At 45.7% G+C, this 26,549-nt stretch overlaps 1 protein-coding gene across 2 annotated transcripts; it reads left to right on the top strand.

Moving 5' to 3' along the window:
* The first annotated feature begins 1,035 nt into the window (after positions 1 to 1,035).
* On the top strand, positions 1,036 to 26,549 carry CES5A (carboxylesterase 5A). 2 transcript variants are annotated; one of them, XM_025852370.2, is made up of 13 exons: positions 1,036 to 1,108; positions 2,227 to 2,431; positions 4,456 to 4,594; positions 6,214 to 6,347; positions 6,777 to 6,930; positions 8,416 to 8,520; positions 10,266 to 10,370; positions 11,682 to 11,822; positions 14,572 to 14,640; positions 16,484 to 16,631; positions 23,532 to 23,681; positions 25,816 to 25,888; positions 25,987 to 26,549. In XM_025852370.2, exons 1-13 carry the CDS (start codon positions 1,036 to 1,038, stop codon positions 26,207 to 26,209), a joined length of 1,719 nt encoding a protein of 572 aa, XP_025708155.1. In that variant the 3' UTR covers positions 26,210 to 26,549. The 2 variants fall into 2 exon arrangements, with proteins under 2 accessions (XP_025708155.1, XP_025708156.1); XM_025852371.2 differs by lacking the exon at positions 23,532 to 23,681.

Consider the following 26,549-nt stretch of genomic DNA (forward strand, 5'->3'; position numbering starts at 1 on the left):
AGAGTTCTATATCCAGCAGGCACATAATACCTGCTCGTGACAACCCCGCCTCTCTCAGGAGGTGACTCCTCTGGGAGACCTGTACATTAGATTGATGCTTCCCAAACCTACCATTGATGTTGTTCAGGTCCTGCTCCCAGATCTCCAGGGGGGCTGAGCAGAAGGACACAATTTCAACAAGTACCCCACATAATTCTGATTCCACCCACCTAACCCCAGGCACTTGGGAAGCCCCATCCTGGACCCTTTACCCCAAGGGTGGTGTGGACCCTGCTGGAAGCAAGATGGTGATGTTCCTGGGTCCTGAGCTAGATCTTCGATGACCCACCAGAATGCTAAGGACAGGCTTCAACAGAACCACCCGCGTATAGGAATTTCACCTCTTTGGACTTGTCTCCTCGTGTTTACGTGGGGGTGCTGGGTCTAGATCAGAACTGCAGATGCAACTCAAGCCAGTAGAAATACTGCATTGGGCTCATATCGTGATTTTTTTAAAAAATTGAAGCCACATATAAAAATCAAGAGAGATCACTGACTTCTGGTTTGGTGTACCTACGTTGTCATAAGCCAAATGTTCGCTGGAGTTGAGAAGTCACTGCCCCTTTAAGAGAGGGCATGTGCTGTGTCCCACAGTCCCCATCACATCCTATTGGGCTCTCTTGGCCAGCTTGCGTTCACTGCTTGTTTGCTGCCTTCCTGGCCCCTGCAGTCACTGGAGTTAAGGTCTTTGACTTCCCTGATCCCCAGTGTCCCTTGTATTTGTCCCATCCCGCACACCCAGGGCCTGCCACATTATCCTTCCCCAGCTTACAAGTTAATCATCAGCTTCTCCTTATGTAAATCAGAACAGGAAAGTCTTGCTTGGCCAATTCCTCCAAAAATCTTGGTCCGCTGCCTCTCTTCACCAGCCCGGTGTCCTGTGTCTGCCTGCTCAACATTTGTCTGCAGACAGGAAGCCCTTTCTTGTCCCTGACTGAAGCTCTCTGAGGCCAGCTGTGGCCGTGGAGGTGCAGGGAGTTCAGGCAGGCCAGCCGGATGAGCGGGGAGTTGGGGCACCAGGGCCAGACCCTGATCTGGGCTGTTTGGGTCCTTGCAGCTGCCACTGAGGGTGAGACACCCCATGGGAGAGGAGAGCCCTCAGAAGATGGGGTAGGGAGATTTCCTTACCATAGAGGATTTTCCACTAGTGCAAACAAACCCATCTCTTGGAGGTCCGAAGGCTCATAAAAGGCTATGTAGTAACCTCGGGGCACCTGACCAATGTCCTAGTGTTACTGAAAGCCACCACCGTCCCCCCTGCCCCCGCCAGAGTCTCCTTTGTGGGAGTGGGTAGAGCGCAGAAGACCCCGGTCCTGTCTGTGAGTTGCTCACACCTTGTCGGAGGCACTGGGGAGGGACATAGGATGGAGCCCATGCTTTGTACTGCTGCCTGCCTGGACAGGACTTTCTCTATTAGAACGACATTAGAGCTGGTAGCACCAAGACACCTGAGTCCTGCTAAGTAAATAGCTGGCAGTGAACTTCTCAACACTCCATATTCTATGTGGAAACCGAGAAGCTTGCACTCTCGGGTTCCCAAAATGTCATCCTCATATCCCTGGAGGTGGATGAGCTGATGTCAGGTGGCATCAGCCTGAGAACTTTTTATTTTCGTTGATGTATATTCATTTTCATGTGTATTCAAACCATAGGCCTAACTCATCCAAAGCACAAGTCCATAGATGTTATTGCTTGGGATTCCTCTGGGTAAGATTTTTAAAGTTTATTTAAATTTAATTTTAAGAAAAATCAAAAAGCTAGTAGTCATATAGGGGATGCACAGACATGCCAGCAAGTGTGCTGATGGGTATGAAAATGACTCGGGGCCAGATGACTTTGTGGGATGCTAGGATCTGCAGAGCCTGGCATCTATCAGATCCAGAGTAAGGGAAATCTGCTCTGTGGAAGGGAGAGCTTCTTTGTTCCCCAAGGTGACTGGGGCAAATTTTGTGGCTCAGTGTTGTGCTCCTAGGAGAAACTAAGTCGGTGCTCTGATGCAGGTGCCTTCTAAAGCAATCTTGAAAGAAGCCCTGGACAGGGGTTCGTTCATTGACAGGGAGTCTAGCTACTTCCTGTTGCCCAGCCTCTGGGCCAAGAAAGAGTGCCCCCAGTGAGGGGAGCTTCTAGTTGGGCTCATTCCAGTTCTCTACCCAGCCACTCCTGATTTGTCCCTGTGTGTTCCCTCAGGGCCAGCCGCGGATGCACCGGTGAGGAGCACCAGGCTGGGATGGGTCCGGGGGAAGCAAGCCACTGTGCTGGGAAGCACCATGCCTGTGAACATGTTCCTCGGGATCCCCTATGCTACGCCCCCTCTAGGACCCCTGCGATTTAAGAAACCCAAGCCTGCCTTGCCCTGGAATGACTTCCGAGATACCACGTCCTACCCTAAATTGTAAGAGCAGCCTCAGTCCCGTGGTGGAATGTGACCTGGGCATGGGGGCAGAGTACTGAAGGGGAATAAAGGTCATGCAGCTCCCTGGGAAAGGGGGGGGCACCAAGGAGGAGGAGGAGGGGTGCAGAAGTGGACAAGGGCTTTGGTAATCCCATGGCCCCCCAGCTGGCTAATCAGCGGGATCACTGGTGGTGGTGGTCAGAGCACGCAGATTCCTTGGGCTCCCTTCTTGGGACTTCCTGAGTCAGAATCTCCAGAGCGGGGCCCAGGAAACTGGTTTCACTGGAAGGTGTCTAGTGGTTTGAGGACCAGTTGGATTTGGAAACCACTGTGACTGACTTACTGAGTCTTGGTCCAGGTGTTTCTATGTCACGCCCCACCCAGACTTAGTCTCTCCAGGGTCCAGACTGGCTGAGGGCTTTGGGGTGAAGAACCACCCAGGAGGGAGTTCAGCTCTAGTGCTCTGTGCCCAATGCAGGGAAATCCACAAACACCTGTGGAATAAATGCACATGTCGTGGGTCAGGAGCCCCCCGTCATTGCAAATGTTCAAGCTGAGGTGGGTGAATCTTGATGAGGACTTGAGCATAGGTTGGGAGGTGAGACTTGAAAATCCCCCAGAATCTTCTGATGCTCAGATTCTGGGAAGTCCTCAGGTTGGGCCACACTGGTTCTTGGTTCTTGGCCTTGAGGTCCCAGGCAGAAGGAGTACCCTGGTGCCAGGAAGCTCCCTAAGCCGCAGAAGAAGAACCCATGTGGCCCAGGGACCGAGGACACTAAGCTGAAACTCATCTGTTCCTTCCTTCATGTATTCATTCAGCTAATATCCATTGAGAACCGACTCAGTAATTGCCTCTCTGTAAGGCCCTGGGGGCACACAGTGGGCTGGTCACAGCTGCCCTGAAGGAACTTGTAGGCTGGTGGGGGTGGTAGGGACATAAATAATAACAACGATTAAAATATGGAGTGACAAGAGCAACCTTTTAGGGGATCAGAGAAGGGTGCTGAGATGGAACCACCTAGCCTAACCTTGGAGGGAGGTCAGGGATGGCTTTGCTGAAACCAGTGAGGCCTTGATTTCTCATAAACAATATACAAAGGGGCAAAAATGCATAAGCACTTGTTGGGGGTAAATTTGCAGTGATAAGTACTGCCTAAGCTGTACACTCTTCTATTAAAAAAACTTAACAGTAATTGAGCCCTGAGAATATTAGGAATCACATATATTGGTCTCACTCAATCCTACTGTGTCACATGCTCAGTCCTAGGGACTACGTGGTACTGAGGTGACTAAAACAGCTTTTAGCTGCTCACGTTTGAGTGGAGGAAGATGGTAACACTCGTGCAAGTCTAGGAGAACTTCAAGGAAAGAACACAACATATATAGGTGTTTCTAAAAAGCTGTGGTCTAACTGGAGAAATCTCAGAAGGCTTCTTGGAGGATGTGGCACTTGTACTGAATCTGAAAGACAGGGAAGAACATGAGCAAACATATGAGCAGAGAGCCGTCTGGGTGTAGGGACCAGCTTGAGCAAAGGCTTGGATACCAGAATCTCCCTGCACATCTACTTCCATTGGTTCCTGGTGGAAAGGCCTAGAAATGTCCTTTTGTTCCTCTGGGGGCTAGAAAAGGTAACTGCTAGAGCAAAGCCCTTGCTATGTAACCTAGTGTCTTGCCCTCTAGGTTGGGGAATTGTTGAGGCATGTTGAATCTTTTATGTGTGTGTCTGAATTGTGGTAGTGGCTGTAGGCATGGATGAGTGCTGGAAGTTAATGATACAATTATTCTGCACAACGTGCTTTCCTACCCAAACACCAGATAAAAAAGAATTATAGTGTGTTTCTTTGTCTGTGCCACCATGGTGGGGGCCGGGGAGCTGATTAGACTTTGTACCAGTAGCTCCCAAACGCCTCTTCCACTCAGACACGGGAGACCACCAGGCCTCTCTACAGTCACAAGGCCTGGCCCCTCCCAGGCAAGTTAGCTGACAGCAACTCTGAGGATTTCTCCTTCCTTCCTCCAAGGTGCTTCCAGAACTCAGAGTGGCTGCTCTCAGATCAACACTTTCTCAAGGTGCATTACCCCAAATTGGAAGTGTCCGAAGACTGCCTGTACCTTAACATCTATGCGCCAGCCCATGCGGACACCGGCTCCAAGCTCCCCGTAAGGCTGCCTGTCATGCCGGGACTCCAGCTAGCGGGTTCATGCCCAGGGACCCAGGCAGAGTGGCTAGAATCAAACCTACCCCCTGTTGGGTAAAAGGGAAATGTAATCACTTGATGCATCAATAACTCTTAAAACGTCATTTAATGACAGATTCACTTTATCTTCCTTTCTGATTGCTTCTTTGTTGGCAGTGACTTGACTTGACCTTTGATTTTTATTTTGTTTTGTTTCCCCCCCTGTTGAGTATTTAATGGTCTGTAAATATTTAGAAAGACGCTGCTTAAAAGGACCCTGATTTTCTGTTAGCTAGTTTGTTTGGGAAATCCTTTTTTAAAAAGGATCATTTGCTCTAGTTTTTCTGTTTGCCGTGAGGACAGGTAATAATATTAAGTATTTCATTTAAGAATGTAAAATATCTCTGTATAAGTGAGCAGGAAAGGTATTAATTTTTAACCACACTCTCCTGTATCCTGTCTCCCCTTTGCCGGTGCAATGGGAGACTCAATCTGTTGGATCCTAACAATATGTATTGAGCACTGACTATGTGCCAGCCACAGTATATTATCTCATTTAACCCCCACAGTAACCGGTGGGTAAGGATTATTGGACCCATTGTACAGATTAAGAAGATGAGGCACGGGGATGGCATAAGTGACTCGTTTCACGTTGTGCACACGGTAAGTGGCAGGTCCGATGCCAAAGCCAGGGCTTTGTCTGGTCCTTCTTTTTCCTCAGTGGCTTTATTCTCTTTTCCTACCCCAAGAGTTGTAGTCCCTAGTATGACTTTAAAAAAGTGAAGGGCGGGGCACCTGGGTGAAGCGACGGACTCTTGGTTTCTGCTCAGGTCGTGATCTCAGGGTCGTGAGATCGGGCCCCATGCTCAGTATGGAGTCTCCTTAAGATCCTCTCTCCCTCTGCCCCTCCCCACCTGCACTCTCTCTCTCACTAAAATAAATGAACAAATCTTTTTTAAAAAGAGAGAATGGAAAGGATTTATTAATAAGTATATCAATCCTGATAGTACCATGTGAATGTTTAATGTTCCCCAGTCCAAATTTTTCTAATCGATATAGTAAAGTTTTCACATTTCTCTTCCCTGTCATCTCTCCTCGCTTCTCTTCTCTCTGTAGGTAGGGGAAGGAGTGAAGTTAAAACAATTTAAGTGGTTTTTGCTCTCCTACATGGCTTACAGTGATTTCCTTCTTCCTATGGGTCACAAGTTCAGAGATATTTAGTTAATACTTTCTGAGCACTTGAAATTGTTCTAAGAACTTTAGATGTAGGATCTTGTTTAAAATCTCATGATAACCCATCAGTGAGATACTTTCATTCTTCACATCTTACAGATGAGAAAAATGAGCCTCAGAGAGGTTAAGTAATCTGCCCAATGTCACACAGCTCATCTGTGGCAGAGCTGGGAATCAAGCCCAGGAGTAGCCAGGTGCCAGAGCCCACAAGCTTACCCCTGGGCCTTCTTCAAAAGACAAAACCTCTGATGCTACTTAGAAAGAAAGTGAGACGCTTATATTTCCCTAAAGAAAGAAGGTCCCAGAATTCATAGGGAGGGGATGTGAGTTTCTGGCAGGTTGACTAGAAAGGTCTTCTCCCTTCCACAGGTCATGGTGTGGCTCCCCGGGGGTGCCTTCGAGACTGGCTCAGCCTCCATCTTTGACGGGTCCGCCTTGGCTGCCTATGAAGACGTGCTGATTGTGACGACCCAGTACCGGCTAGGAATATTTGGTTTCTTCAGGTGAGTGTCCCCACGCTATCGACACCCCGGATCCCCAAGGCACAGCTGTGGGCAGCCACAGGGGATTCAGTGCCCAGCCGCCTAAGGAGGAATGAGCCTTCAGTGACATGGAACAAATGTGACCCAAAGTAGTTAGGTAATTTTTGCAGCAGGAAGAGATTAACCCCCAAGTCTTGGTGGCTTAAAACCCCAAAAAAATCTTTCTCACTCCAGTAAGGTCCAGCTGAGTGATCCTGACTGACAGACATCTTTCCATGTGGTCCATCAGGGACCAGGGTCCTTCTATCTCATGGCTCTGCCCTACTTAAGGGCCCAGACCCTCTGCATTTGACCGGCAGATGGACAAACAGAGCCTCCACCTCGAACTCCTTGAGCTTCAGGAAGCAGACTGACATCCACTGAGTATTCTCACCCTGCCTCTTGCCCCAGCACAGGGGACCAGCATGCTCGGGGGAACTGGGCCTTCCTGGACCAGATGGCTGCCTTAACCTGGGTCCAGGAGAACATCGAGTTCTTCGGCGGGGACCCACACTCTGTGACCCTCTTTGGCGAGTCAGCGGGAGCCATAAGTGTTTCCAGCCTTGTGAGTTCTTCTCTTTGGGGGGCTTGAACGAAACTCAGTGGGAGAGGTCACAGAAATGAGGACCATGAATCACTTGTAGCTGATTGGTGCTTCACGTCGAACAGACATCTTGTCTCCCTCAAGCCTCCCATCATGAGTTAGAGGCTCAGTCTCCTTTCATGGACAAGAGCTGTCATCAGGAAGAGTTTAAATGAACTGCCCAAGATCACCTAGTGAGTAACAGTTTGAAGAAAAATCCCTTATATTTATAGGGTCGAAGCCCTGGTATCTAATTACCAGGACAGGTAATTACTCATTTAATAGAAAAATTCAGCTAAAACGTAAAGTAACAAAGGATGCATATAACAGTTTATTTCAAATTCCAACATAAAGTGTGCATTTCTCCACCAATGGTTTGATACGGTGCTGTATCTTTTCAGGGTCAGTCTGTTGGCCGGAGATCCACCGTGGGCTCTGGGCATAACCCCCTCCCCCCAGATTCATTGTCCTCTAACAGCTGCTTTAGCTTCTTTACAGCGAGCACAAACTTGAGGTGCCTGCCTTGTAGTCTGTGAATGCAGCGTGCTCGTGGCAGCTTCTGCTGCCTCGCCACATATCTTATACTCTTACCTCGTTCACACCAAATTAATCTGATGGCGGTATTTTTCAGCTACTTGCCTTCATCAAAGGTTTCTTTCCCCAAACATAATTTTGTTTTCTCTTTACATGCACACTTCATTGGTTCCCACGATATTTCATCGATTAGGTCATTACAATAGCAAGTGTAACTGACAAAGCAAGTTTGGGAGCAAATGCCCCTGGCACGTGGCCAGAAACCGGTGGGAATAGAAAGGTGTGTGGTGCTAGAAAACAGCCCTCTGGCTCCGAGGGGTCAGCATCTCCTGGGCCTCAGCTAACAGGTGCACAGAAGGCAGTTACATGGAAGCGGGTTAAGAGAGCTTCTGCTGTATAGCACTTGACAATATACAAGATATTTTTCTGTCTTCAAGATAACTCGATAAGGTGAATTAGAGTAAATCAACTTTTACATATATGATGACAGCCACCGTTTCCTGAGTGTGTAGTATTTGACAGGTGTTGTGCAAGGCCTTCTATATTCGTTACTTCTGCTCTACAGAACAGTTCTGTGATATGGGCTCCATCTTTCCTTCCAGTTTTGCAGGGAGTAGATTGATGCTCAGAAATATATACAAAACTTGCCTGAGGTTCTCCAGCCAGGAAGTGAAGGAGCTAGCACTCACACACTAGAATGTTTGACCTCAAAGTTCCTGGGAGCTTGGGGCTCAGAGAAGTTAAATAACTTCCCCAAACTTTCATGGCTCATCCTTGAATCCCAAAACCAGGGATTTTTTTTTTTCTCCTGTATGTGTAGAGCTTTTAAGGAGACTTCCTGGGAAGGTTTCTTTAAAGAAGGCTGGGTAGTGTGTTTAATGGATGGGGAGTCCCCTGCCTGACTTTTCCTGGTCTCCCGTGTTCTCATTCCAGATTCTATCCCCCATGGCGAATGGCTTATTCCACAAAGCCATCATGGAGAGTGGGGTGGCCATCATCCCTTTCCTGAGGGCCCTCGATGATGAGAGGAATGAAGATGTAGGTATATTGTTAACACCTCTCTAGCTTCCTCTGCTTGGTCTGGGGAGAACATGGTCAGGTGTTGATTGACCATGTGCTTGGCCGTCCTTACCGACCATGGCCAAAGAATCCAATAATGGCCAAGGCGAACCTTATTGCTCCATGGAAGGCCTGGTTCAGGAAGTAGGTCTCCGGCGCAGTACAGCTGGGGCACATGAAGGTGTGTGCACATGTGTACATGAATGTCTATGTGATAGTTCTTACATCTTATTCACTATTCTTCACCTGGAATAGATAACTCAGTCCCCTCTGTGATATACAGCTCATTTCCAGTACCTACTCCATTCCACCTAGAGTACTATGTTAAGAAAGATTCTGAAGCTGTTTCCAGTTCAGTGGGAAAGAACACTGTGACTGATGCATGTTGCCTGGCATGAGATTGTAAGGGGGCGGTGAGGCATATGCCCCAGACTTTTGTCATCTGTCATCTTGTTTAGTGCTCTACCAAGCAGTGAGGACCTGGAGACCAAGATCTCTGTCTCTTTCATGTCCCAGCATAATGCCTGGGGTCTAGTAGGTGACTACTGATGTTTGCCGAATGAATGAGTTAACAAATGAGCTGATTCAGTCAATGAATATTAGCACGGGGCTGTGGAGCCATCTCCTGGGGACTGTGCATTTTAGTGGTATATTTGCTTAAACACCTTGTAGAAAATAACGGTGTACACCAAGAGCAGAGACCTAGAGATATAATATTGTAAACATACCCTCAATACACAGGGAATATTAATTTGGAGAACACAATATATCAGCTTTCGGTTTTGTGCACATACTTATTCATTCAGCATACATATATTGAGTGTCCCTTGTCCCCCCAGCTCTATGTTAGGACCTGTGGGTTTATAGATGGAGACAGGCCACACTGACTTGAGAAGACCATCATTTTTAACCTGGAGTCCAGGAAAAGTCTGGGAGGTGGTCCTTGAGCTCCTACAGTTGTAGGCAGATTCTGTATGTTTGTGCATTTTCCCAGGGAGAGGGTTTGTAGTTTTCATTGGATTTTCAGAGCCTTCGTGACTCCCAAACACTTAGGGACCACCACTTTCAAGGGACAAGTGCCCAAGGAAAGTTCAGTGACTGGGAGAGATAGTGTTTAGGAAAAGGCTAGGAAGAGCAGGTAGGAATCCGTGACATGACAGGAAATTAGAGAAGGAGGGAGTTCATGAAAGGACATCCCAGAGGAGGTGGGGATGAGTGGAATTGGTGGGAGACAGAAAAAGATGTTCAGGGTTTTCCAGGCTGCAGTGGGGGTGAGGCTGAGCAGAGCTGACAAGCTGACACTGAGCCAGAGTCATGCCTCAGCATACAGTTAAGTCATGCTTGCAAAGCTGCTCCTCACTCTTGAAGCTCCTGAGTTGGGCTTCTGGGCTCAGTGGGGCCTAGTGCCATGGAGTCAACGTCATAGGACTGGTATCTCCGTGACCAGGAAGCTTGACTCTATTCGGTAGCCACAGACTGACACACCACCTCCCCCAGCTCCAGCGGTTGCTGAATATGGCCAGGAGGGTCAGGCAGGAGCGTGAAGAGGTCCAGGGCCAACCGGTCCTCAATGAGTACATTCTGTTACATGTACATGGGGGTGGGGAGGGGCAGCAGGCTTCATATATGAAGAACCAGCCTGGGGCTGGATCAAGGACTCTTGTCAACTTTCATTTTCGTGGTGGCCTTCAATGCTGTGCTCTGACTCAGTCCTCCGGAAATAGTTGCAGGTGATCACGCATATCTGTGGTTGCAACGCGTCAGACTCTGTGGCCTTGCTGCTGTGCCTGAGGGCAAAATCCCCCGAGGAGTTGTTGGACATCAACAAGGTAAGACGGACAGGAGGGTCTGGGGGCCGAGAGAGTCCACCACTCTCTTACTTACTTTGATTTGGGACTTGGAAAGATGGAGGTTGGGATTCATAGTAATGGCCATAGAAACACAAGGTAGAATGTATAGAACCCTGATAGGTAATTTAAGGAACTTGATGGGCCAGGGGTGCTGCTTAGCCTGGAGAACATCCAGGAAAATAGGAAGGTTGTCTCTAAGTCACCAGGAAGAGGGACAGCACCTGTTCCACATGCTGCCAGAAGTTAATTCAATGCCAAGAGCCAGAGTTCTGTAGGAAGCCATTTTGGCTTGGTATAACCAAGAATTTTCTAAAAACTCAGCTGTCTTCAAAACAGCCAGCTCCTAGATAAGGTAGTGAGACAGCCACCTCTATAGGTATGCAAGCAGAATCTCGATGACTGCTGACAGATTTCAGTCCCTGGATGATTCATTGGACCAAATGAGCTGTTATGTCCCTTCCAACCTTGAGAGCTTCTGATGGTCTTGGAAGAGCGAGGTCATTATCTGTCAGATTCCAACATTTGTTAAGTAGTTATTTGGCATGGATGAAGGGTCTGCTGAGCAGTGCTGGAATCTGGGAGCTGGTTACCAAGTCCTTGACCTGATGTAGTGTGAAAAGTCTTCTATGTATTCTCTTCCACTCCTATTCCCAAACAGAGACCCCAGAAAACCATGGATAGAGCCAGGTGTTGCTTCCTGAGACCCAAGAACTATCCAGCCAAGTCGAAGGCAAATATACACCAACCCCCACTACTCTGGCCACCTCCAACCCCCCCAGCCAACGCCTGCCCCTAGCTCACCACTCTGCCCATTGCATTTGGTCAGTGGTTCTCAAACTTGAGCATGCATCAGAATCACCTGGAGGGCTTGTGAAACAAGTTGGCCGGGCTGTAACCCCCAGAGATTCAGATCTAGTAGGCTTGGGCTGGGGCCTGAGAATTTGTTTCTAACAAGTTCCCAGGTAATATGCTGATGCTGCTGGTCCAGGACCCATACCTTGAGAACCACTGTTGTAGGCTCCTGTCTTTTTTAGGTAGATACTAATTATTATCCTCATTCAGCAGATGAGGACTCTAGGCAGGAAGCTGAGCCCCTTTGCCCAAGTAAGTGGCAGGGCTGGCCAGGCAGCACTCGTGCCTTGGGAAGGGCCAAAGGTGGCTTATTTTTCCTTTCTTAATGCAGTTTGACCACTGCTGGAGTGGGTTGGCTTTGCTGGGCTAAGGGTCTGGGGGACAGCGGATTTTATGAACAGAAACAGATGCTGATTTTTCTCTTCTTCCTTATTCCAGAAAACCAAGTCTTTCACTCGAGTGGTTGATGGTTTTTTCTTTCCTGATGAGCCTCTAGACCTATTGACTGAAAAAACATTTAATTCAGTTCCTTCTGTCATCGGAGTCAATAACCACGAGTGTGGCTTCCTGCTGCCCATGGTAAGAATCCCAGCTGTCCTCCCTGTCGCTCCCTCAGCCATGAGGCAGCTGTGTGCTTCCAAGCTGAGCACTCCCGTGCACTCCCGTGCATGACGCCAAGGGGACCCGGCAGCCAAGGATGAAGAAATGCCCCTTCCTCTCGCTCAAAGAGGGTAACTGAGGATTGGGGGCAGCCGTAGCCAGTGTCTGCCCTGCTCCTCGTATAAGGCTTATAGAGAAAGAAACAACTCTATATAAAAGTAAAGGAGGATGGGATCCATTTGAGCTTTGATCAAAACATTACAAAGGATTGTTTCAAATTAGCACACTACACTTCAGAGATGAAATTCATGCGGGTTTGGAAAATTTCAGGCCTTTACATTTTCACGTCCAGCCTCGGTTCTGGCATTTTGACTTCCAGGAGAGCTCCCGAGGCTCGTCCAAGTTGCAAAATTATTGAATCGCTTTAGTCATTCAACAAGTATGAACGGAACGTTTGCTACCTGCTCTACACTCTTGGCAAAAACCCAGGTGTTCAACAGTAAACAAGTCACACGGCTCCAGCTTTCGGCAAGCTCCCATCTGAGTGAGGAGAGCAGATGAAATGCAAGGTTGAATAGATGGTTTCAGGACGGGGCGAGTGCTAGGAAGGACATAAACTGGTAGAAGATCTTTAGGGAGGAGAAGGGGTAGAGAGGAAAGGCTTCTCTGAGGAGGGATCGTTTGTGCTCGGGCCGAATGCTGAGAAGGAGCCGTGATCCCTTGACCCTGCCATTTAAGAAGCCTCTCCTGATTCGGAATAAACTTCTCATCTGTCCTCAGAAAGGAGGAATGCTCAAATTCATAGTATCACCACGGCTCAGTTATAGAGACCAATCTCCTCCTTTTAAGCTGAGAGAGATGAGGTAATGAAATACAGGGTTTGCCAAGGCTAGATGCTAGTTGGTGCTGTTTAGAACCAGAGCCCCAAGTTCCTTGGGCTGTCAAAGGCATGTTCTGCCATGATGAATTTGACCTACGGAGCAATGTTTTGGGGTAAGTGGGGGTGGGGATCTTTCTCTTCATGTTGTAAATGAGGCAACTGAGTCACAGACTGTGGCTTAAGGAAGGCCCTTCAGTACTTCCAGGTCTGTGCCAGAAAAAAGAAGGCAGGTGCTCCTGATGACAGCCACCACCACCATAACCACTGCGACCAGTCCCGAGTGCCTTCCACGTGCCAAGTGTATGCCAGTCGGTGTAACACCTTGCAAACGGGCATTGGTAGTTAAAGAAACTTAGCCTCAGAAAAGCTAAAATTCCTTTCCAAAGTCTCCCAGCTGGGAAGGAGACAGTGGTGTATACTTTTTTTCATGCGCTTAGGCTCTGCCATTATATGTTGGGTTCTCTGTTAACCTGCTGTGTGACCTTAAGTGAACTGCCCAACCTCTCTGAACCTTTATTCCTTTAATCTGTGAAATAAGACTGATCTTACTACCTGCTTCACAAGTACCCATCAAATAGCCTGGCATATAGCAAGTGCTCAGTAAATGTTAGATATTGGAATTATTCAAGTGGTACCATGATATTTGGTGCCCAGGTCTGCATAGGTCAGGAGCCTGGGGCGGTGCTGTTATATCATGTGACCTTGCAATTACATCCACTGCTGGTCGTTGGAGACCGTGGGTAATCCTCCAAAAACAAATCTCAGCTCCTGAACTTATAGAGAGGTTCTCTGTAGTTGAAATATACTTGTGGATAAATTGAATTACCCTGGAGATTCCCTCAGATGCCAGGAGACAAAGTTGTTTAAATATTTACCCTGGTGATTTATTATCCCAAGATTTTCAGCAGAAAATGTCAAAGAGAAATTCATTTGACAGGTGAAGAGTACTTCCACCCTCTCATGTTTTTAAGCTGTAGAACTGGCCAGGGAGACGTCAGTTAGCAAATAATTACCCATAGCTTGTACTAGGTCCCAGGCAGAGCCTAGGTTCTTAACCCCTAGCCTTGCCCCCTCACTGGCTGTTGGCAAACTGCTGGCTTCTCAGAGGCCCTGATTGCAAAGGTCTTGAGAAAGAGAACTTTAAGTCACTGGCTTCAAGATTTTCTGGTCTCTGTTTGGACTTGATGCCAAAGCCAAGGTGTAGGCTGTTATCAGTTTGCCAGGGCCTCCATAACAAAATACCACAGACCAGATGGTTTAAACAACAGAAATTTATTTTCTCACAGTTCTGGAGGCTGGAAGTCCAAGATCAAGGTGTCAGCAGTTCCAGTTTCTTCTGGGGCCTCCCTCCTTGGCTTGCCTTCTCCCTGTGTCCCCACATGATCTTTCCTCTGTGTGCACGCATCCCCGGTGCCTCTTGTGTGTCAGAATTTCCTCCTCGTATAAGGCCACCAGCCAGCTAACGTCCTCTCTCTCATTTAATCACTTCTTGATCAACCCTATATCTACATGGTCACATTCTGAGGTAGTGGGGTTTAGGGCTTTAACATGGGAATGTGGTGGGGGGTGTCAGCTCATAACATGGCCTTTCCACAGAGCAGCCACTCGGGCCCCACAAGACCACAGGTATGGCAGGGAATGACTGCCTTCTAGCAAATGTGGGAGGAAGAAACTTCATTGCTCCACCAACCCACTGAGGCTGCTCCTGCATGTCGCTCCCTGGGGGCTGAACAGGTTCCTGCTCTCCAGCCTGTCTTCTAAAAGTCAGGCACTGTGACACTCAGAGAGAGCGCTTTCCCTTCTGGTGACCTGAGGTGCTCACAGAGGACGCCCTACTTCTCTCCACAGAAAGAGTTTCCTGAGATCCTCGGGGGCTCCAACAAGTCTCTCGCCCTGCACTTGCTACACACAGTCCTGGTAAGTGAGCTTGGGCAACTGATTTTTCAGTCAGCTATTTAACAAACCTCCTTGGGCCACACTCAGGAGAAGGGGCTGGGTCTGTAGACGTTCCTCGTTAACTCATTCAGTGAATCTTTGCTAAGTAGGGCTCCACCGTCCCTTATTCAGTCTCAAAATCCAAGGAGCTCTGAAAACCAGCCCACAGGGCAGCCACACTTGCCCCAGCTGATATGTGGCCACTGGTCCTTACCGTTCCCGTTCACATCATTCATCCCACTATTCACATGCTTCTCTGCGGACACGGTAATGTAGGGGCTGAGGGGGCCACCCCCCAGAGCATGTGACATCATATGCAGCCTCGGTACTGAATTATCTGTGTACAGTCTGAGAAACTATAAATTCTGAAACACACCTGGGACTAGGGACCCATATACTAGATGCCAGCGAGGCACTGTATTAGGTTGTAGCAAGACCAAGGACCATTACTCGATCATTTATTCATTGACTCCCTGAACAGATGTATCAGTACCAGGTCTTAAGCCAGACGCTAGACTTAGGGATGGATTCCCTTCTCTTCTTCGGTCTTTTTGCCTTAAACATTTATCCAGCGTGAACTCTGTACCTGGTTCCTTTCTTTCACTTAGTCATTGAATGGATGTTTGTTGAGAGGCCACATGCCCCAGGGCTTCCCTACACACTGAGGTACTGAGGTGCAATGAGAAGCAGGCATTCCCTTTATGCTCGCAGAATCCGCAGACCGTGGGGTAGGTGGAAGGAGGAGGCACTTCAGCACAGTGTCTAACAAACCAGATCAGAGGAATGTCCGAGGCCCTCTGGTGCCCGTGGGAGGGAGCAGGTGGCTCCCTCAGGGAGAAGGGCCTTGAAGAATGAGTTAGGTTTGTCCGGCTGATGGAGGAACAGGGGCCAGGGGCTCTGCTGGTCATATGGTCCAAGTCAGGGGCACTTGCACCAGAGCCTGGAGTTGCTCTGGGCCTGATTAAAAACACCCAGCCTTCAGAGGACCCGCTGAATGAGTCTGAGCAGTACTCCCAGGTGTCCTCTGTACTGTCTCCACATTCCAAAGAAACTTCTATAGGGCTGTACCTGTTTTCATGTGGCAAGTGGGAGGACTGATGGTCCAGGTGCCATGGCTTGTCCCAGCACTTCCCAGGCCCCCAGATCCCCAAGAACATCACCAGTGTGGCAGACCCTGAATCTTCATGAAGTTTACTTTTCACTGGCCAGCATTTGTGCTTGGGGCAAGTTGAGGGATGGAAGCCTGGGAGGCAGCCCTGTCCCGGGTCAGAATGCCCTGTTCAAGGATTTGGCAACAGGTCTCAGGGGAGACTGACAGAACTGAAGACGGGCTCTGTGTCAGAGAGCATGTTTCTCATGTAATCCTCCGAACAACTCATTTTTTATAGATAAGGGAATTCCAACAAGAGACTTGTTCAAATCAAACAGCAAAGGACTGGAGGCAGCACTGCTTCCAGAAGCAGGATCCCAGTAGCAGTCACAAAGGTCTACACTCAGAAGAGTCCTACACTTGGTTGACAGGGATGGCTGTTTCTGAAACATCTCAGAGAGGCCTGCGCACTGTGATTAGGAGCACGCAGTCTGCTGCAGATAGACTCGTGGAAGAATCATTGTTGCACCAGTTTGGACAACCACGTACCCTCTCTGGGCCTCAGTTCGCTCATCTGTGAAATGGGGCTAATTTTGATATTTGCCCCGTAGGGTCACTGTGTGAATTAGATGAGACAATGCATGTAAAGACCCCAGAATCATGCCCGCCCAAGCAAATGCTCAGCGTGTTGGCCGTTGTTGACCTGGGTCTCCTGTGACCATGATTTTTTTACAGCACATCTCCAACCAGTATTTATACCTTGTGGCTGATCAGTACTTCTCCAACAAGCATTCCCCGGTTGAGATACGAGATCGTTTTCTGGACTTGCTTGGAGATGTGTTCTTTGTGGTCCCTGGGGTGGTCACAGCTCGATATCACAGAGGTGAGTCTCTGAGTACCCCCAGCCCCCACCCCACAGCAGGGTCACAGCCCAGCAAGGCCAGTGGCTGCAGAGAGTCTTGTGGCCTGATGACTGGCCACCTGCTCCACCCTTCTGTTCCCTCAGTGAGAGGGAGTTCTCAAGAATGTGTGGGATCTAACCCTGCACATTGACCTTTGCAATTCCCGTGCCTTTCAGAGTTCAGGGATGTTGATCAGTTCTGTTGTTTCTGTTTCTTCTCCTTCAGGACCATGCAAAAAATGCCCACCTCCCCATAATTTGGGGGGGACTAGTTGCCCAGTCTCCTTTCTCTTTGGAAGTATCTTTCCAAGCATTTTAGCTCTAAGGAGTAGTGGAGCAACCAGAAAGAGAGTATTATTTGGGAGAACACAAACCTTGTCTCCCTCCCTCACCTCTCCCTGCCCTAATTCCTTCTCTCTCTCCTTCTCACTCACTCTCTCTTTCTTCTATTCCCCTTTCCTCCTCTTTCCACAGTTTTTTTTTTTTTTTTTTTTTACCGAGAGCCTACTATGTGCCTGACAGTATTCTGGGCCCTAGAGATACATCAGTGAACAAAACAGAGACCCTGCCACCATGAAACTCACATTCTAGTTGGGGAGATTGATAACAAACAAGTAAAGATAGAATATGTATGTGTTAGAAGATAAAACAGGGCAGTGGATAGCAGTTGCAGGGTGCTGTGGGATTCTGTATCATAAGGTCTATGGAGGTGATGAGGGAATGAAGACCAAGAATTGACTCTTGAATTTGGAAACAAGATCACTGGTGACCTTGACAGGAACTATTGTGATGGGATGATGTAGATAAAAGTCTGGTTAAAACGGATTCAAGAGAAAATGAGTAAACTGATCTTCAGAGACTACATCCCAATCTCAAAATCTCAGCAGTGGTTTTGGAAAAAATGAATGAATTGATTTTAAAATTTTACATGGAAATGCAACTATAGCCAAAACAATCTCGAAAAAGAATAACAAAGTTAGGGGGCTTACAAGTCATCTGATTTCAAGTCTTATTTTTGAGATGCAGGAATTAAGAATGTCTGGTATTGGCTGAAGGACAGACAAATAGAACAGAGTGGAGAGTCCAGAAAATAGTTAGCCAATTTTTGACAGAGATGCTGAGATAATTCAGTGGAGAAAGGAAATACTGTTCAACACACAGAGCTAGAATAACTGGATATTTATGTAGAAAAAGTGAACCTCAACCCCCTAACTCACACTATACACAAAAATCAATGTGAGATGAGTTGTAGATCCAAATGTAAAAGCTAAAATTGTACTTAAGCAAAATTAATATATATTTTTTTGCTCATCAAAAAACACTGTTAACAATGTTAGCAAAAATAGTGGAGGAGGGAATTCCAAAAATCTGTCCCACTACAAAAGCAATGAATAAACTGATAAGTACTGTCAGAATCAATTTTATCAGAACTTGGAAACAAATCAAGGGTTTATAGCAAGCAAGTGAACATTTAATCAACATATAGATCCTTGAGTCTCAGTGAGAGAGTGTGGCATTTCAACTTACTCTGTACCATTTCCTGCTACCAGCTGGGCAGTGACCTTTAAGACAGTAGCCCACCTTGGTAGTATAGGCTCCTAGTACTGGAGGGAGAAAAAAGGACCTTATACTCAAAGAATTGTGTTTTTTTTCCTTTGATCTATCTGGTGGCTCCCTAAACAACTGAGCTCAAGGGGCTTGCTTTTATTTCACCTAACCCAGAACTGTCTCAGGGATTAGGAACCTACCTGGAGGGCATTTTTCATCAACATTTAAGGGTAAATGCATTTGCTGGGGCGCCTGGGTGGTTCAGTTGGTTAAGTGTCCAACTCTTGATTTCAGCTCAGGTTATAATCTCAGGGTGGTGAAACTGAGCCCTGTGTCCAGTTCTGCACTGGGAGTGGAGCCCGCTTAAGATTCTCTCTCTCCCTCTCCCTCTGTCCCTCCCCACCCCTGCTCACATGCACACATGCGTGCATGCTCTCTCTCTAAAAAAAAAAAAAAGTAAATGTATTTGTTGCTGCCACCGGAGGCAAAGGATAACAGTTGGAATAAACAGTAGACAACACTTAGGAAGAAAAGCTGGGCAATGGAATGCTCTGGGAACAAAGGTTTGAGAAGTTCCCTCATGTCCCTGGGAAATTAGAAGGCCTTGTGCATGTCCAGAGTGGGGAGAATGCTCAGAAAAGGCCTGAGATGGCCCTAAGCTGTTATATCTGGCTGACCTGAAGGCTCTTCTCTTACAGAGAGTGGAAGCTAAGTAAGAGTTGTAAACTGTCTAGCTGAGTGTTGAGGGTGTGCTTCAACACACACACAATGCCCATCTTCAAAGATTGGGAGATTTTGTTTGTTTGTTTTAGGCATTTATGAAAATCTCAGCTGACTCATAAAATTATTAGTTGACCACTAAGATAACAGGAGAAAAAAGACTGGTGGTCACACATGAGGAAGAATAGTCAAAATTAGTATGGAAACATTTCTAAACAAGCTAACAACAGCAACCACAACAAGCAGTAACAATAAACCATGGCAAAGGGGTAGAATCTGATGTTCAGAGTTGCCATGTTATAATTTTAAAAATCTCCAGTGTTCAACAAGGCATGCAAAGAGATGGGAAAGTATGGCCAACAGACAGGAAAAAAAGAAATTAATAGAAACTGTCCCTGAAAAACCCCAGACATTGGATTTACTAACCACTTTAAACCAACTATTAAATATACTAAAATAGCTATAAAGGATACCACATATAAAAAATTAAAGGAAACCATGAAAATGATGTTTTACCGCATAGAGAAGCAATAAAGAGAAAATTTATAAAATTATAACAAGGACCAAATAGACATTCTGGCATTGCAAAATACAGCAACTGGAATGGAAAATTCACTAGAGGGACTCAATGGCAGATTTGATCATGGAGAAGAAAGAAAGAAAGAGAGAACTTGAACATAAATCCATTGAGATTACCCAGTGTGAGGATCAGAAAGATAAAGGAATGAAGAAAAATGAACAGAGCCCAAGAGATCTGTGGAACACCATGAAACATCCCAACATATGCATGATAGGACTTCCAGAAGGAGAGGAAAGAGAAAAGAGGTAAAAATAATATTTAAAGAAATAATGATCAAAATGTCTCAAATTTGATGGAATTTGAATCCCAAGTAGGAAAAACTCAAAGAGATCCACATAGAGACATAATCAATCAAACACCAAAAACAGAAATTCCTGAAAGCAGTTAAAGTGAATAGACTAATCATGTACAAAATAGTTTCAATAAGATTAACAGCTGATTTCTCAACAGAAACCACAGAGGCCAGAGGCAATAGAATGACATATTCAAAGTGCAGAATGAAAAAAAAGCCTGCCAACCAAGAGTTCCATATCTGTCAAAACTATCTTCAGAAATGAAGGGGTAATCAAGACATTACCAGATAAACAAAAATTGAGAGAGTTTGTCACTAGTAAACCTGCCTGAAAAATGCTAAAGGGGGTCCTTAAGGCTGAAACAAAAGGACACTAGACAGTATCTCAAATCCACAAGAAGAAAAAAGAACACTACTAATGGTACTCGCATTACTTATGTTTACTTATAGAAGTCAGTATTGATTTATTTTTGGTTCTCTAATGTCTCCTTGTTTTCCTATATGATTTAAAAACAACTGTACAAAATAATAATTATAAATCTATGTTTTCACATACAATGCATCAAGATCCAATCTGTGACAATAACAATATAAAGGCACAGAGCTATAAAGGGGGAAAGCTTTTGTACACTATTGAAACAAAGTTGGTATTAATTTGAAATAGATTATTATAAATTAGGATGTTAATTGTAACCCCAGGGCAACCACTTAGAAAATAACTAAAAATATGTATAGTAAAAGAAACAAGAGGGGATCAAAATGGTACACTGGAAAATATTATGGTAATGGAAGACTTGAAGAATAGAAAAGATATAAGACATATGGGAAACAAATAGTAAAATGGCAGAAGTAAGTCCTTCATAGTCAGTAATTATACTAAATGTAAATGGATTCTCTCAAAAGGCAGAGATTGCAAAATGAGTGGATTTTAAAAACAGTCCAACTGTATGCTGTCTACAAGAGAGTCACTTTAGAACTAAAGACACAAATAGGTTGGAAGTGACAGTGGATTCTTAGATATTACAACAAAAGCATAATCAAAAAAGAAAAAAACCCAGATAAATTGGACTTCATTAAAATGAAAAATTAATGTGCATCAAAGGGCAATATAAAGAAAGTAAAAAAGACAACCCACAGAGTGGAAGAAAATATTTGTAAATCATTTATATGATAGGAGTCTATTATTTGGAATATACAAAGGACCCTTATAACTCGGCAAAATGCCAAACAAGTCAATTCAAAAATGGGCAAAGGATTGAATGGACATCTCTCCAAAATAGATATACAAATGACTAATAAGCACATGAAAAGGTGATCAACATTATTAGCCATCAGGGGAACGCAAATCAAAACCACAGCAACATACCACTTCATACCCACTAAAGTGGCTATAATAAAAAAACCAACAAACCAAAACCCAGAAAATAACAGTGTTATTGAGAAAGTGGAGAAACTGGAACTCTCATGTCCTGCTGGTGGGACTGGTAAATGATAAATGCAATGCAGAAAGTGGTTTGACTGTTCCCCCAAAAATTAAACATAAAATCATGGTATAACCCATGGTATAACCCATATCCTAGGGATAGATCCAAGATAATTGAATACCAGATGGTCAAGCAAAAATTGTACATGAATGTTCATAGCAGCCTTATTTAGAGAGGCCAAAAAGTGATAACAACCCAAAGATCCATCAGCTGATGAATGGATAAACAAAACGTGGTGTACACATAAGAGGGGTTATCATTTGGCCATGGGAAGCAATGAAATCCTGACACCTGCTACAACATGGTTGAACCATGAGAACATTATGCTAAGTGAAAGAAGCCAGACACAAAAGGCCACATGTGTGATTCCGTTTATATGAAAAGTCCAGAATAGGCAAATCACAAAGACAGAAAACAGTTTCCAAAGGACAGGAGGGGGGCAAATGGAGAGTGACTGCATAATGGGTCCAGGGTTTCTGTCTGGGGACCTGAAAGTGTTCTGGGCCTCAATAGTGGTGATGGTCATACAACATTCTGAATGTACTAAAAACTACTGATTTACATACTTAGAAATGGTTCAAGTGGTGAATTTTATGTTATGTGCATTTTACCTAAAACAAAATACCCAATGTTGCTACGGAAAGGGGAAGGCAAGCCACAGACTGGAAGAAAATATTCACAACGTAATTATCTGACAAAAACTTCACATCCAGCATATGAGAACTCTTACAATTCAATAATGAAAAGACAAACGTTCCAATTACAAATGGATAAAAGGCTTGAAAGGACATTTCACAAAACAAGATATAGGAAAGCCTCTTTTGGCACATGAAAAGGTACTCAACATTATTAGTCATCAGGGAAATGCAAAATAAACCCCAAATGAGGAAACCATGTATACCTATTAGAATGGCTAATACTGAAAACACAAACCATACCCACAAGTACTGCGAAGGATGTGGAATATTCAGAAGTATCGTGGACTTCTGGAGGGAATGTAAAATGGTACAATCATTCTGGAAAACTGTCAGTTTCTTATAAAATTAAGTGCACACCTATCCTATTACTCAACCATTCTACTCTTAGGCATTCACTGAAGAGAAGTGAAAGCTTATGTCCTTCCTTGTATATGGACATCCATAGCGGCTTTAATCAATAGCACCAAACTAGAAAGAACCCAAAAGTCTATCATCAGATGAGTGGGTAAATACATTGTGGTATATTCATGCAATAGCATACTACTTGGTGATAAAAAGGAATCAACGACTGATACATGAAATAACATGGATGAATCTCAAAAACGTTACACCCAGGAAAAGAAGCCAGACACACAAAAGTATATATATTGTGCTACTCCATTTATGCAGAGGTCAAGGACAGGCAAAATTAATCTGTGGTGACAATCAGTAAAAGTGTTGATTGTCTTCTGGTAGAGTGACTACAAAGACACACAAGGGAATTTTCCAGGGTGATAAAAATGCTCTGTATATCTTGGCATGGTGGTTACAGGAATGTGTATACATTTGTAAAAACTCATCAAACCATGTCATTAAAATCTGCACTTTTTATTGTCCATAAATGACACTTCAATTAAGAGAGAGAGAGAGAATGAGGAGAGGGAGCAAGATAATGAGTATTGTAGGGTCTTGCTGGAAGGGATTTAGAGAGATAAGCCAGTAGCCAGAGGGGAAGCTGAGACCAAGAGTATGTGTGTTTGTGTGTGCCTCTGTGTGTGTGTGCATGTGTTAACGGGAGACTTGTAAGCATGTTGGCTACTGATGGCAGTGGTCCAGTAGAGAAACACTGATGATGCAGGAAAAGGTGGGGGCGGGGAGGAATTACAAAGCAAAGACCTTTAGCCGAAGAGAAGAGTAAGAGAAGAGAAGAGAAGAGAAGAGAAGAGAAGAGAAGAGAAGAGAAGGAATGTTGGAAGCAGGGAATAACTGGTTTGTCTCCGGACAGTTGAACCAGAATCAGTGGGAGGAAGTCACAGGGAGGTAAATCTTTGCTCAGTAGGAAAGGCTTATCTCAGTCTGCCCTGAGGGGTAGTGAGCTCTTGTCACCAGGGGTGCAGGGGCTGCTGTGGCAGCAAGTACTAGCCTCCAATAAGGAAGAGAGAAGTTAGCAGGGTTCAGGTCACCTATTGTCTCAGCCGTCCCACCCACGGGTGTGGAGGACCCGCTGGGTGGGGATGCGGGGCCAGCCCTTGTTCCACCGCCCTTTGCACTGGCCACAGGCCCTCTCCTACCTCTGTGCAGATGCTGGGGCACCTGTCTACTTCTACGAGTTTCAGCACGGGCCCCAGTGCTTAAAGGACACAAGGCCGACTTTCGTCAAAGCGGATCACACTGATGAAATCCGCTTTGTATTTGGAGGTTCCTTCCTGAAAGGCAACATTGTCATGTTCGGTAAGGAACAGGCTTCGGGGGGCGGGGTGTTTCTGCTCTTGTGGGGACTCGAGCTTGGGATGAGCTGGGAAGAAGCCCCTCCCTCCACCCAACATGATGCCAGAGCCCTGGAGTACTGGTGGGTCAGAACTTAGTCTGTGGTTTACAAACACAACCATTCCCTGGAAAACGCCCCCACTCTTATTTTTAGAAACCAAGATGAAAAGGAGTTGCCAGCATTGGCTTGATGAGTGTTTCTCTTTGTGCTAAAGCCGAAAGGGCTGGGCAATCGGGGCCACTCATGCGACCTAATTTCTTTTTTTAATTAAAACCACTTTCTTCCTTCTCTCTGACCACTGGTCTTACCCTCCCTGCCCTTTCCAGACCTGTCGATGAGGTTACCACCCAGTGCTTTAAAAGGCAAAAACAAAAAGCCAAAAACCAAAAACCATGTTTTTCATAATTCCCGAAGTCCTCTGGACCCAGGTGGCCTAATGTAGATGCTTGTGGGCTGCTGCTAGCGAGGTTAGCTCATCCATTCCTGAATTTATGACCTGTGCAGGGCCTAAAATAAGAAGCCAATCAGGTGAGGTTATCCACAGAAAAAAATTATAGCAACTACACACTACAGATATCACTAAAATATTTTGTTAAAGAAATTGCACAATACAGGCTCTTGACCAGTTCATGCTGGCTTCTCAACGATGAGGACCAAGCCTCTGCATAAGTACGTTTGTGCACTGAGGTTTATTTGTTACGTCATTTATTCATTCCCATCCTTATAATGTAGATAATAACACAACTACCTCTTAGGTTGTCATAAGGATTCAGTGAAAATTCTCACAAGGCACACAGTGAGTGCTTAATAAATGTCACTGTACTATTACTCAGCAGCCATCACCGAGCTCATACTGTGGGACGGGGACAGGACTCTCCACGTGGGAAAAAATGAACCACATGAGTGTCAAAGGTTAAATTCCTTAATATCTAAAGAGCTCCTAAAACCAGTGGGAAAAGAACAACCCAGTGGAAAGCTGGCTAGCAGATACAAATAGACAGTTTATGGAAAAGGAAACATGAGTGACTTTTAAGTATGAAAATCCACTTGACCTCACCCATAACAAGAAGATTGCACACTAACCTTGACTGAGGAAGACTTCTTCATCTATCAAGGTTGGGAAGAGCAACACATTTTACATAATGTATTTGAGCAGGTGTAGGGAGACAGACAACCTCATATATTAATGCAAAACTCTACCAAATTTAAAATGCAGATGGTTTTTGTCCAAGCAATCCAACGTCTAGAATTTTTTGGTGCAATTATACTTGCACACAAGCAAAAGTATAAGCACACGCTGAAGCATTGCTTTTACCAGCAAAAGATTGAAAATGATGTAAAGATCCACCAAGAGAGTACTGGATGCATGAATTATATATTCACTTATAATTGCATATATACATATTTATGCATTATACATTTAGAGAACAATAAATGGCAATAAGTGGTGGGTTTATAGGCGACAGTATGGAACTATCTCCTGGATATGATTTTAGTAAAAAGAAAAAGACGCAGAATATGTGTTCATATTATACTGTGTGCAAAAAGGGGTCCACTTAACCCCTAGTACATGACTAGGCTGCCTTCAGAGGGCACTCAAGAAGCTGGTAGCTATGGTTGACTCTGAGCCTGGGGACTGGGTGTCTGGAGAAAAGAGATGGGAGGGAAACTTATTGTCATTAGATACCCCTGGTGCATTTTGGATTTTGTACTTTGAGCAAGTATTACTTTCTCAAATAAAGAAATGCAATAATTAATTAATTGCATGAGGCGAGGAGTGGTGGAAAGAGACAGAGAGAGAGGTGGTCTCTGTCCTCAGGGAGCTCGCAGCCTCACAGGAATGGCTAGAAAAGCACTGGCTAGACGGGGAAGCTGCATGTTCAGCCTCCTCCAGCATTCGGAAGCCACGACTCCTTGGGCGAGTCCTGGCTGCTCTGGGCCTCAGTCTGTGCAGATGCAGAATGAATGCATTGATTGGTGGGCTGGTGAGAGGATCCGGCGGGAAGGGACATGTGAATGTGATTCAGCGCACCCGAGTCACCTTGGCCTTCTGGTGAGTCCATGTGAGAGCCGGATTTTGCGATTGTCTTCCTTCAGAAGGAGCCACCGAGGAGGAGAAATTGCTGAGCAGGAAGATGATGAGATACTGGGCCAACTTTGCTCGGACCGGGTAAGTGAGCCGCCCCCCCCCTTCGCCTCCCCCAGCCTCCCCCACATTCAGGTGTTGGAGGATGGAAATCTCACCCCCGTCTCTGCCCTCACTTCCAGGGACCCTAATGGGGAAGGCCTGCCTCTGTGGCCAGCCTACGATCAGAGCGAGCACTACCTGAAGCTGGATTTGAACGTAAGCGTGGGACAGAAACTGAAGCAGCAGGAGGTGGAATTTTGGTCACATACCCTCCCCCTGGTCATGTCCACTTCCATAGCCCTCCGTGGTCCTCCTTCCTTACTCCCCTTTTCTCTGCTCCTGCCTTTATTCTCTGCTCCTTGAGAAATTGTGTGTGATTTTGGTTTTCCTTCTTCTGCAATTTCCCCCACGATCATTAGCTCCATTTTTGTGTTTAGCTACTTTGTGAAATCAGCTGCTTTTACTGATGTTTTATGGACGTGGGGAGGATCCCTAGGGGACTTCTTTTCTATATCAAACAACGCTGCTTGTCTTGGAATGCTACCAGATCTCTTCAATAAATCTGCAGGAGGGCCAGCCTATTGGTTGGCATCATAATGATCTTGTTACTAAGAGAAAACAAAATCAGAACGTGAAATATGTATGGGGAGCAGAATTTAATCCTGTGCTCAAAACTCTCCCCCAACCCCCAGCATCCAAGGTG

Source organism: Callorhinus ursinus, unplaced genomic scaffold (assembly GCF_003265705.2).
Source record: "Callorhinus ursinus isolate GAN/ISIS: 27379988/994484 unplaced genomic scaffold, GSC_fseal_2.0 scaffold56, whole genome shotgun sequence".
In the NCBI taxonomy this organism is placed as follows: domain Eukaryota; kingdom Metazoa; phylum Chordata; class Mammalia; order Carnivora; family Otariidae; genus Callorhinus; species Callorhinus ursinus.